Source organism: Schistocerca cancellata, chromosome 1, assembly GCF_023864275.1.
Source record: "Schistocerca cancellata isolate TAMUIC-IGC-003103 chromosome 1, iqSchCanc2.1, whole genome shotgun sequence".
Classification (NCBI taxonomy): domain Eukaryota; kingdom Metazoa; phylum Arthropoda; class Insecta; order Orthoptera; family Acrididae; genus Schistocerca; species Schistocerca cancellata.
Genome location: NC_064626.1, coordinates 779330021 through 779343202, shown reverse-complemented (window position 1 = coordinate 779343202; position 13182 = coordinate 779330021). Strand labels below are relative to the sequence as shown.

The 13182-nt window shown below is 42.0% G+C and overlaps 1 protein-coding gene across 1 annotated transcript in view; it reads left to right on the top strand.

Moving 5' to 3' along the window:
• The first annotated feature begins 397 nt into the window (after positions 1-397).
• Positions 398-13182, top strand: part of LOC126162276 (uncharacterized) — a 36325-nt gene continuing 23540 nt past the window's right edge. The window contains exons 1-2 of the mRNA XM_049918686.1: positions 398-488; positions 5497-5635. Of these exons, the coding sequence (XP_049774643.1) occupies positions 5503-5635 (133 nt within the window). The 5' untranslated portion in view covers positions 398-488; positions 5497-5502. The remainder of the gene's footprint in view (positions 489-5496; positions 5636-13182) is intronic.

Genomic DNA, 13182 nt, shown 5'->3' with positions numbered 1-13182 from the left:
GTTTATCAGCGCCACTGAGAAATTCATGGCCTGCCTCTTCTTTACTGTTGCAGGGCACCGCCCCATCTCGAAACAATTACACACATTCTGATTCAAGGTGCGAAACAGCAATTTCATAAGCGCTATCTTCTACTCGGATAACAAACTGTGCTCTTTACACGGAGAAAGTGTTGCAGCTAAACGTCCTCAGTGTGGACGATGAGCCCTACGAAGATCTGTCAGTAGTTTCATTGGCAACACGTCAAAGAGCTACCGCGCAATCGCATATCTGCTGCCACTGGTTATCCCCACCACAGCTGAAGGTTAGCGAAGCAAATAGTGGTTAACTTGCTGATTAGAGTTAGACAATGGTATAAATAGCGGACAGATATTACTGCTGTGACTAAAGTAACCGAGAGCAGACACGGAACTTGCATTGCTGCTACCTCGAGAGAGGCGACCTTCAACAGCTTTGCATCAGGATTCTTAAATCAGTTTTTCTGAAACAGGTAAGTGCTGTGAAACTGTTACACGAATTTCCACCTGCTACTATTGACAGCTGCCATGTTTGAAACTTACTCTTCCAAAACTTGTTTGATACTTACTCTTGCAAAAAGTAGCAGTATGTAGAATTTCTCAGAACGATACGAAAGTTCTGTTGAAATTTTATAAGCGGTCCCTCAATATGTAGCGGGATTTTTTCGTAGAGTAGGCGTTTTGTCCGCCATCTGCGGCTGCTGAAACCACGTAATGAAGTTCTTTCGATTGTTTGACATGACAGCGCGAAGCTACAACCAGAAAATACAACTACGGGCTCTACAATTGTTGAAACTATCCATCGCTTCCCGTAAATCAAATCTGGAATTGGTTGTTCAGACTAGCAGGTATATGAGGAACACGAAATCTAGCTATACACCACGAAAATGCTATTCTTCGTGCCTTCTTATTATAAATTCTTGTAAATTGCATATTATGGACATAAATTGAGCTAAGAACGGCATTATGCTAACTGAATGTGAAACGATCTGGCGACCAAACTATTAATCCAAAACACCAATTGTCAATTAAGAAGAAGATGGGAGAGAGGATAAATATCTGTATTACAAGGAATTTGGTTGCCCTTTATACAACGCGACAAGCAAACTCAATAGAGTTGCTATACAGTGTGTCTCACAATTATTGATACAGTCTTCTATAGGCTGCGAAATGAATTCAGTAAATAAAGTTCTGATAGGGAAATCATGTCCGGAAATGTACCGTATCGATGTAAGTTTGAAGGTCGGATCACTTTAAAACCTCCCGCTTCACGGTACGCACACAGCGAATACAATGAACTCTGACCTGTATGCTTTACAGTAGCCCATGGCTTGGACAATGTTACAAGTGCTCGTATTCAGTTTCTCTTCTATGCAACTGTGAAAGTCCTCTTCAAAGTCGATAATGCGGCTCGTCGTTGGAGCACCACAGTCAACCCTAGTAACTACTAACATACCAGTTTCTCGCAGCTGTTGTTGTAGTAGGTCGAAAAGTGTACGCCTATGTGAAGTCATAATTACAAAATAATCTGGCGACGGCGCTCTCTTTTCAGTTTCAGTGTGCACAGTGCAGCTAGAGATTTGGAAGTGATCGGATTTGCAAACTTGTTTTATTATATACACTCTGCACATTTCCAGAAATGGGTTCCTTATCAAAACTTCATCCAGTGGATCCCCCCTAAAAAATGCAGCTTTATTTTCAGTTAAGGATATTTATCAAATATGTTGATGTTCTTTCACTCTGCGCCGGATGGCGGATGATATGCTGTTGTGAAATTTTCTGAGAAACTAAACTTGTGTGACGGGTTGGGACTCCAGCAGGCAGTGCTCTAACCGAGTGAGGCACGAAAAGCGACCAGCCTGGCGGCTTTCATACATCTTCGATCTGTTCGAAAATCTCGAAATCTCTCCACAGAAATAGTGACAGTTTACTAATTATACAGTATTTTCGTCTGGTGTCCACGACCAGACCAAGATGTACGACCAAACGTGGGAGAAAGAAACAGCTGTTGCCTCTTCGGAAGAAATATGTCGGTTTTTGCCAGAAGCGATCCAATAAACTACAGGAAACCTAAACTGAGCTGGACGTGTGAGCAGTTCAACACACCACCCGCCTGGACGTTTCTGTAGTTGTAGACGTCAACGACTCTCTCCGTTTGCACTGCGAAGAAAAAAAGGTGAAAAAAGGTTCTCCTTTTTGTTAAAGTCGTGTTTTACTCCTTCTGTTTTAATACCAGTAAATTCGAAATCATTAAAAGTACTGAATGGAAACGCCCTGTCCTGGTCTGAAATCAGAGAAGACAACATTTTAATGCGACTAATTATATGACAAAATGTTATGCTTTCTTTTCCAGTCAAGACTATAGCACTTTCTACCTTCTGCGTCTTTCATTTCGTATCCATCTGGGTAGGGTTGGCCGATTCAAGACTGTCGATTCTTTTCATCCAAATCTCAATATCGCATTGAGTTGGGAGGTACGCAAAGGGCTTGCGATTTTTGAGAGGATAAGCATTTCTGGCATTTATATGATAACTGAGAATCACCAAAAAACAGTGGTAAGGAAAGGGGTATCTACATCTCTAAATGGATGAAATGGTCACACATCACAGCTGCAGGTCGTCTGTCTAGCGGCTTCCAGGGACAGTAAAAATTTTATTTTCAGACGTTCGTATAATCACTGACCGAATTTAAGAAACTGTAATGCTCTCATATTTTACTCTACAAGTGGTATAAACTTACATCGACAGTTTAACACAAGCATTAAATATTTTTGATATCTGCAACCATTTTCCTCAGTTCCTAATAGTAACTTTAGTTATGTTTTATCATAAAGATAAGAAAACTGAAGTGTTTTGCAACTGCAGTTTATTATTGAATACCGCATACGTTCGGTTATTCTTGTTAGGCATTTTCAGAAATCTGTAATACATATTTATATAATTAGTTAATAATTTATGTAATTATTTAATTATACGTATTTGGATGTGAGATTTGTAGTAATTCTTTGGAAGTTTGCTTAGACCCAGCTATTTCTATTTACAACTATATATTTGTGATTTTTAGCAGTAGTATCTTCTAAGCGCTCGAAGCTCCCGTGCCGATCTCACATGATTCCTTCAGATGCTCCTGTCTAGTGCTGCCTCTTGCCATTTATTTATTCCCAATCTTTAGCATATGCAATCAATTTCATTGCGCCAAGTACTCCTGGGTCTCCCCCTTGGTCTTTTGCCATATGGCTTCTCCCTGAATATTCTTAACATAATTTGGTCTTCTTTCATTCTCATCAGATGTCCAACCCATTGCAGTCTTCTAGCATTTATTATGTTTACTATAGTTGGTTGATGTGATAGCTAGTGGACTTCTATGTTGTATCTTCGCTTCTCATCAACCATTGTGATTCATTGTCATAATATGGACCAAAGATTTTTCTATAATCTTTATTCTCAAACACTTGTAAATGGTGGTGTTCTGTTTTCGTTAGGCTCCATGTTTCTACCCCAAAAGATTAGAACTGATCTGATGATTGTATTATATAACTTTATTTTAGTTTTCCTAGTCAGCAGTTGGGGCCCTAAGAGATTTTGTATCGCATAATGGACTCGGTTAGCATTTTGCAGTCTCGCTTTTATTTCTAGTTATCTCTTATTTTGATCATCTATCACTGATCCCAGAAATTTGAACTGTTCAACACGCTCGAATTTGTGTTCACCAACTATTAGATGTGATTGGTTATCCCTTTGATCTCTATATCTTTGACCTATCATGTATTTCGTTTTCTCGTCATTTACTTTCAGGCCAAGTCTTGATGCTTCTGTTGCAAGCTCCACAAATAATTGCCTAATCTCTATTTCACTGTATCCAATGAGCACTATGTCACCTGTGTATGCTAACACGTTAACTTTGCTTTCTTGGAGTTTCCCAGTAGGTACCAGTTTGAGTTTCCTCACAACTCTTTTTAAAGCCGTATTGAAGAGAAGGGGGGGGACAAAGCATCATCTTGTATTAACCCAGTTTTATTTTTAAAATGGTCAGACTTAAATCCATTTAGTAAATCCTTGCTTGTATTTTCATCCATGCAATCTGCAGGGATTGATCAATTTAATTGGGAAACCAAAGTCAGTCAATGCATTCCACAAGCTTTGTCTTTTTGTGACCTATTCATCCAGCCATTTTTTGTTCTGTTAGGCTAAATGCACATGGTATAGCATAACTGAAAAACGAAATAGCTAGATCTAAACAAACTGTCATGCCAAAGGATCACCACAAATCTCATATCAAAATATGTATAATAAAATAATTTTATATATATTAGACCACTGAAGATGCTTAACATGAATAGGCGAAACATGTCTGTTACTCAAGAATAAATTTAAGTTCCAAAAGACGAAGATTTTCTTATCTTTTTGATAAAACATAACTGAAGTTACGAGTATTTAAGTCAGAAACTGCGTTTGTCTTTTCATCCAGTGTATGGGTATGAGAGTACTTAGCGACTTCCAACAAACTTGACACGTAACTTCAACCTTTTTCTCGCTGACATTTCTTACAAAATAATAATTTAAACAAAAAAAGTTGATTGTTTACTACATTTTTGCTTTTCATGCAGTAAAACGTGAACGTCAGGCGTCGTCCGGAACTAGTAGAACCAACGTAATTAAGATTTTGCAAAAAAAATTTGTAGTTTGTGGTATGATCTTATGGGACCAAAACTGCTTAGGGCATCGTTCCCTGAGCTTACACACTACTTACACCGGGCGCCCAGGATTTTGCATCTACAGCCGTAAAGGCTACATAATTAATGTCAAATACTTAACACATTAACTACTCTGTAAAAAAAATCAGATTTTTGAAGCTATTTTCTTTTCATGGGAGTGCGATTCTTTTAGGAATCTGGGATGGAGGGTTTCCTGCCTTGTTCTCGCTTTTCAGCCTTTGAATGACATAAACTGAAAAGAATAACAATGTTTTGTATGCTTGATGAGGTGGTGACGTGGGTCGCTTGAGACAATAAGAATGATGGTGCTGGGGGCTGCTGGTAATATTTCACAAGGGGCTGGAAAGGATACCTATGAGTACTGGTAAGAGGCAAGAGACAGGATACAGGAGCCAGGAGTTGTGTAGAGAAAGGCTGTGTTGATAGGATGGTATATTTCGGGAAAAAAATTCATGGTCTTGGAAGGGAAAGAGGTAGAAATTCCCCAGGAAAAGGATATTGTATGGAGAGGTGAAGAAGGCATCCCTGCAAGCCAAAGGTCTCAATAATAGCAGATGCTGTGGGGTGTCCGGAGACCATATGACGTTTGAAGAGGTGCGTACAATATACAGGTGAGGCAAATCAAAACGGAAAGTGAATTCGAGATGGAGTAGGGAATGATGAAACTTGGGACTAATGGAGATAGATGCAGAACTTGGATCTGAAAATGTAAATCAGTGCTAGAGTATCCTAGAGAGGCGTTCTGGGAAATCGGTTGTTTTTTGCAGGATCGCATGATGTACGGCTACATGCTGGTGCTGGTGATGCTGTTGGCTGCTGCCGGCGCTGCGCCTCCGCAGACAGTGACGGCCAGTACGTCGACGACGGCCAGTGCGCAAGAGGTGTACGACTCGCTGCCCGAGGAAGGTGAGCGGTGAGCATGGAGAAATGCGAGCTCCTGCCTCTTTGCGTGCGAGCTCACCACTGGCGCTGTCTCATTCTTCCGTAATACGTAGAGATGCTAACGAGCAATACGTGAGTGTTTACGGGCATCTACCAGGCAAAAACTTGAGTCTAAGATCTAGAGTGCGACTGAATCCTTCATCTTAGTTTACAACTCTTGCTTTATTTGCCATCGACCTCAGTAGTGCAATGCACCATCTTCAAGCCACACTATGTAATACCAAGTGGTCTGGTGTGCCTGAAGAAGCTGCATAGTAGCACCAAAACCAATGACAAATAACACCAAACCTTCAAATACATAAGGATTCATTCGTGCTCAAACAAAATTAGACGAACACCAGTCGACCTGAAGAAGGATATATGAAATTAAGAGCTACCATGTCTGGACGGCCTCATGACCAGACTGTGAATGAAACAGTGGGATTGTCGGTGTATGTACTCGGACCGTTCATGAAATTGTGCGGACTGTCGGCATACGCATTCGGACCGTTCGACGTGTTTACAAATAATGACGTACAGGGTGTTTCAAAAATGACCGGTATATTTGAAACGGCAATAAAAACTAAACGAGCAGCGATAGAAATACACCGTTTGTTGCAATATGCTTGGGACAACAGTACATTTTCAGGCGGACAAACTTTCGAAATTACAGTAGTTACAATTTTCAACAACAGATGGCGCTGCAAGTGATGTGAAAGATATAGAAGACAACGCAGTCTGTGTGTGCGCCATTCTGTACGTCGTCTTTCTGCTGTAAGCGTGTGCTGTTCACAACGTGCAAGTGTGCTGTAGACAACATGGTTTATTCCTTAGAACAGAGGATTTTTCCGGTGTTGGAATTCCACCGCCTAGAACACAGTGTTGTTGCAACAAGACGAAGTTTTCAACGGAGGTTTAATGTAACCAAATGACCGAAAAGCGATACAATAAAGGATCTGTTTGAAAATTTTCAACGGACTGGGAACATGACGGATGAACGTGCTGGAAAGGTAGGGCGACCGCGTACGGCAACCACAGAGGGCAACGCGCAGTTAGTGCAGCAGGTGATCCAACAGCGGCCTCGGGTTTCCGTTCGCCGTGTTGCAGCTGCGGTCCAAATGACGCCAACGTCCACGTATCGTCTCATGCGCCAGAGTTTACACCTCTATCCATACAAAATTCAAACGTGGCAACCCCTCAGCGCAGCTACCATTGCTGCACGAGAGACATTCGCTAACGATATAGTGCACAGGATTGATGACGGCGATATGCATGTGGGCAGCATTTGGTTTGCTGACGAAGCTTATTTTTACCTGGACGGCTTCGTTAATAAACAGAACTGGCGCATATGGGGAACCGAAAAGCCCCATGTTGCAGTCCCATCGTCCCTGCATCCTCAAAAAGTACTGGTCTGAGCCGCCATTTCTTCCAAAGGAATCATTGGCCCATTTTTCAGATCCGAAACGATTACTGCATCACGCTATCTGGACATTCTTCGTGAATTTGTGGCGGTACAAACTGCCTTAGACGACACTGCGAACACCTCGTGGTTTATGCAAGATGGTGCCGGGCCACATCGCATGGCCGACGTCTTTAATTTCCTGAATGAATATTTCGATGATCGTGTGATTGCTTTGGGCTATCCGAAACATACAGGAGGCGGCGTGGATTGGCCTCCCTATTCGCCAGACATGAACCCCTCTGACTTCTTTCTGTGGGGACTCTTGAAAGACCAGGTGTACCGCCAGAATCCAGAAACAATTGAACAGCTGAAGCAGTACATCTCATCTGCATGTGAAGCCATTCCGCCAGACACGTTGTCAAAGGTTTCGGGTAATTTCATTCAGAGACTACGTCATATTATTGCTACGCATGGTGGATATGTGGAAAATATCGTACTATAGAGTTTCCCAGACCGCAGCGCCATCTGTTGTTGAAAATTGTAACTACTGTAATTTCGAAAGTTTGTCTGCCTGAAAATGTACTGTTGTCCCAAGCATATTGCAACAAACGGTGTATTTCTATCGCTGCTCGTTTAGTTTTTATTGCCGTTTCAAATATACCGGTCATTTTTGAAACACCCTGTACCACTCGCAGCCATGTAACAGAGCGTAAGAACAGAGGTCACAAAAAGACCTTAATCGTCAGAGATGGGAGACGAGTGTCACGCCTTCACAATGACAGACGGTTTCAAACCCGAGAGGAATTGCCGTAGCCAGTGAATGCAGCTCCATCTCAACCATTTGGAGTCGGATATCTCGTTAAAGGTCGTTGTGGATGGTGGCACATAACCGTAAACGTCTTCAACCACCAAAAAAAGGAGGAACTGGGCCGTAGTTGACTGGAGGCGCGTAGTGTGGTCCAGCGAGCCGACATTTTGCCTGTTTTTAAATGATGAGAGAGCCAAGGGAACAGACGGCCCAATTGGGCATTTCGCTCACAGTGCGCAGAGGGTGCAGCCCAGGTGAGAAGTAGTTTTGTGATGTTTTGGTGGTGCTTTCGGACAAGAACTCATTCCAGTTACGTGAACCTGAACCAGGAATTTGAGCATTTTCGGTGTCTACTCATCACCCTTTCTTCTACATCTTCGTGATACGTACGCTGTGGAGACTCCCGTTTTGCAAGCTGACAACAGCCGTGCTCACAGTGCTGCACGTAAACGTTTGTGGTGTCACCAACACTCAGGCACCCTACCACAAATCGACACTCACATTAAATCACCCAATCTTAAGTCCACAGAAAATGTCTGTGGATTCTTGGAACAGCGGGTGAAAATTAGCAATCAATATTCTCACAATTGGGATCTAATCAGCAACGAGTGCCTTCAGGTGAAGAAACTCGTCGCTGTCTTCCTCGTTAGATGGAGGCCACTTTTAACGCTAGAGTCTGTGTTACACGGTATTAGCGTGATATTTTCAGGGGATCACTATTTGTGCGGTGTACTTATTATTTCATTGGTAATTTTTTCCACATACTTACGGCCGACTTACTCCAAACCAGGGAGCTGACTACGAAAGTAATACAAAGTGTGTTCCAGTTCCGTTTGAACTGTGTTATGAAAAATAAAAGTCATGGATTATATTCACAGAATCACTGTATTTATTCAAAATTGTCTCCCTTGAAACAAAACACACAATATAGCTGAAATCGTTTGAAAAGTGTTTTGAAACAGTCATGTTTTGGAACTGCATTTAGTGCGGCAGCACAATTTTCTTGGATGTTCTTAATTGCGTCATAACGGTGCCCATTACTAACTTCTATTTGGGAACAACCGGAAGATGACTAGGACAAAATCCGGCGAATACCGTGGATGATCCAGGACTGTGATCCATTTACTGTCCAAAAACTCTAGCACAGTCTTTGCTCTGTGGACTGGCGTGTCGCCATGGAGGAGCAATCAGAAACCTGCCTCTCGGTATTTGGGTCGAATTCGGCGAATTATAGCCCACAAACGCTGGAGGACTATAAAAACCTTGATGTTTTCTCGTTGTTCCACTACCATTTTCCGAGGAGTGTCAGACACGTACTGTTATATTTACAGCCAGGCTGTCTGCTGCAGCAGACTTTAACTTTCTAGACGGCTGTTTCTGAAACTTCAAGGATGGTAACGCCGCAACTCGGCACGAGATAGCATTGCACTTTGGAATTTCACATAAGCAGTCCTAACGGAACTGAGAAAAACTATATACTGAGTAATGTATCTTCATGAGCTTGATCTTCTGCTAGAGTAAGTGCTGGCGCCAGCGCATGAACTACACTCTCTGTAGCTACATAAGGACATCTCTCTCTGACTGTAGCTAAAATAACCAATATTTTGTTGAATGCCAACCATATGTTACGCATGAACAATCTCCACACAAGTTTTTTCTTCCAAGCTCATAAAACTATCTTGTCAAAGTCGGACAATCCATTTTGTTGTAGATACTGGAATCTTATTTTATCTGTAATACGTTAAACTGATCCCTTAGTTTATCTTCATAGTATTCAGAACATAACACTAAACCTTTTTCTCGAAAACGACATGCCCGACTTTTCCGTTGTAAAACGCAATTTACTCCGTTGTGGACAAGTTGAGAGGATCGATTCGGGTGAGCGGGTGCATTTGGTGCTAAAAATGTTCAAAAACCTGTAGAAGTCCAATCATAACAAATTTACTGTCATAACGTGCGTTCCTGGCAAAGAGAAGTCTTATAGTATCAAACATAGGACTTAATTTGAGGAATAAATTTCTGAGAATGTACGTTTGGAGCACAGCATTGTATGGTAGTGAAACATGGACTGCGGGTAAACCGGAACAGAAGAGAATAGAAGCATTTGAGATGTGGTGCTACAAAAAAAGTTGAAAATTAGGTGAACTGATAAGGTAAGAAATGAGGTTCTCCGCAGAATCGGCGAGGAAAGGAATACTCGTATAATTATGGAAAACACGTAGAAGAAGAAGGGACAGGATGATAGCACATCTGTTAAGACGGTAGTGAATACCTTCTTTGGTACAAGAGGGAACTTTAGAGGTTAAAACATGTAGAGGAGACAAAGATCGGAACACCGCCAGCAAATGATGTAGGACGTAACTTGCAAGTGCTGCTTTTGGTTTATGATCATATTTATGTTCTGGGAAATATGTCTTGTATATACGAACATATTCCTGTTCCCATGTAACATGTTTGTCTTTTAAATATGACGACACACAACGCACACTTCATCGATGCACACCTGCATTTGAAAATGGACATGGACCGAAAGTAGCTAGTAAAGGAGATGAAATGTTGTTCCAACAGTCTAGGGCGGACAGGGGGCTTTGACCTTACAAGCCGCGCGGGATTAACCGACCGGTGTCTGGCGCTGCACTCATGGACTGTGCGGCTGGTCCCGGCTGAGGTTCGAGTCTTCCCTCGGGCATGGGTGTGTGGGTTTGTCCTTAGGATAATTTAGGTTAAGTAGTGTTTAAGCTTAGGGACTGATGACCTTAGCAGTTAAGTCCCATAAGATTTCACACACACATTTTTTTTCACCTTACAAAGATTGAATGAGGAATTTCACATTGCCTCGAACCTACTGGTAATTCGAGGAAACTAAGCCAGCTTCAGAATTTCTATTGACAAGACAGTGCAAAGGTAGTACGAGTGAAAGTTGATCTCAAAAAACTAAAAATTTTCTCTCGGTAATTTTTTTATCTGTTGCACCACTTTGGTGATACCCACAAAAGCCTTCTTGATGCTGACGCTTAAGGAAAGAAACTGAATGGATTCCCTTCAACATATTTTTTGACATTACAGAATGGTAAAACAATCTTTGATTTTCTTCCTATCCTAAATAAACGAATTATTTGACATCTTAAAAGTACAGCACTATGATTTTTACGTCGTAAATAATATTTTTGTAGATTTACTACAGAGGAATACGTCTGCTTATTTTTCGTGTACTGTGATAAATGTTCAAAATACTTTGCGTCTTGATTCAATTTATGCATGCCTCATTTTCATTGAGTCACCACGATGTAGCTTTGCAGGTGGCAGCGATTAGAATTCTCCCGAATTCGACCTTCATTTCGTCTCTGCAAATACACTTTATTCCTCACGCGTCCCTTTTATCTTAATCAAGACGAGCCTCGATCCACCAACCAGGAAAATTTTTATTCAAGCTCCCCCTGGCTATCAACGATACATTAGCCGAGCCTAGTGTGACCTAACCGCGCAAATACGTCATATTGTAATCATTTCGAAACAAAAACTTTTTTCCGTTTTAGTTAAACTAGCGTATTTATGTAAAAGGCGAAGTGACAATATACGGTAGACACTACAGTTTTTAAACACATCAATAATCCTAAACAAACTTATGTTTGACTCCTTAAGCGCTTTAGAATCTGTCAGTGACAGGAAGATTATGCCGATTAGATGATCGAAACAGAGTAACATATGAAAATCATAAGGCTAATGTCATACCTCGGTATCCATTCCCGAGTATTCCAAACTGAGAAGCAGTTTGCCTCACCTCCAGCTCAACGTACTTTGGGTTGTAAGATCCTTGAGTAATGCAGCATCTCGCAATCCGCGCTCTGTAAATGTATCGTTTATTTCTTGTAACTATTTTCATAACCCACTAAATTTCGGGCATGCAGCAGCGCAAATAAAATTTCCTCTACTGATATTTCGGCCGCGTATCGTCCGGCCATCTTCAGAGCGAGTCACAAGACTGACGACAAGTTTTTTTTGTTTTTTTTTCTTTATTGATTTTCAATTCCCCCCGAAGGGGGCGGGCCGGCAGCAGCTTACTACGCTGCTCTACAGCCTACAGACTTTTTGTAAATAAAGGAAGAAGAAAGAAACAAGGAAAAACAGGCGATAAAATGGCGATTTAAAGTGAAAAATGGCGTAAAATTGCGGAAAGTTAAAACAGAAAGCAAAGGGGGTTGGCAATGTAGATAAAAGAAACAGGAATCAGACAAGTAACACAGTAGACACACAATTAAAAAACATGGCGACAGTCTGGTTGCTGTTCGCAAGTAATAAAAAGCACACCCAGCGACAGTATGATGGCTGTTCGCTACACTTCCCAAAAGACACAACATGGAGCACACACTGGAAAAACACACTGTAAAACACTGCACGAAAAGGCGGAACAAAGATGGCACTCCCGACCCAAGGCAGATGGGGGGGGGGGGGGACCTGGAGTAGGGGGAAAAACAAGGAGGGAGGAGAGGAAAAAACGAAAAGGGGGGGGGGAAACCAAGGAGGAAGAGGACTTATAAAGGGGGAGAAGACGACAAGGTGCCAAACGCGGCCTTATATGCTCCACCGCGGCGGTACTGCGCATGCGGGTCACAGATGCTGGTCGGCGGCAGAGACATACGCTTACACATGCGCCGCCTGTGGCGAAGGCGTACAGACATTCGATTTGCTTATCGATGTTTGATCGGCGGCGGTGACACGATGACGACTTCTCTGGAATTTAATTACTCCAAGAGCCGGATTCCATGCTTTGTCCAAATTAAAACCATTATCTCTGTTTATTAAATTGTTGGCTAATCGAATTTCTATAGCTTCCTTGAATACAGATTCCCAAAAATAAGAGGTGGATGTTAAAATCTTCACATCACTGTGATTCATCGAATGTCTGTACGCCTTCGCCACAGGCGGCGCATGTGTAAGCGTATGTCTCTCCCGCCGACCAGCATCTGTGACCCGCATGCGCAGTACCGCCGCAGTGGAACATATAAGGCCATGTTTGGCACCTTGTCGTCCCTAGCTGCCCCATGCTCTCCCCTCCTTTTCCATCCTCTCTGACCTTTCCCTCGGCAGGTCCCACCTGGTAGTTTTATTCTTCATCGTGTGTGCTCCAAGTGGGTTTTAAGTGTGTTGTTTCGGAGTGTTTTTAATACTGTGGCCAACTTTTAACCTGTGCATGCGCATTCAGTTTCTTCTCTGTGTTTTAAGAATCACCAACTGTGTTTTTTAACTTTCTGGTGACTTTTTTAACTGTCCCCCATGAACGTCTACATGTCAGTGTGTTTTTACCTCCATTTTCTCCCCTTA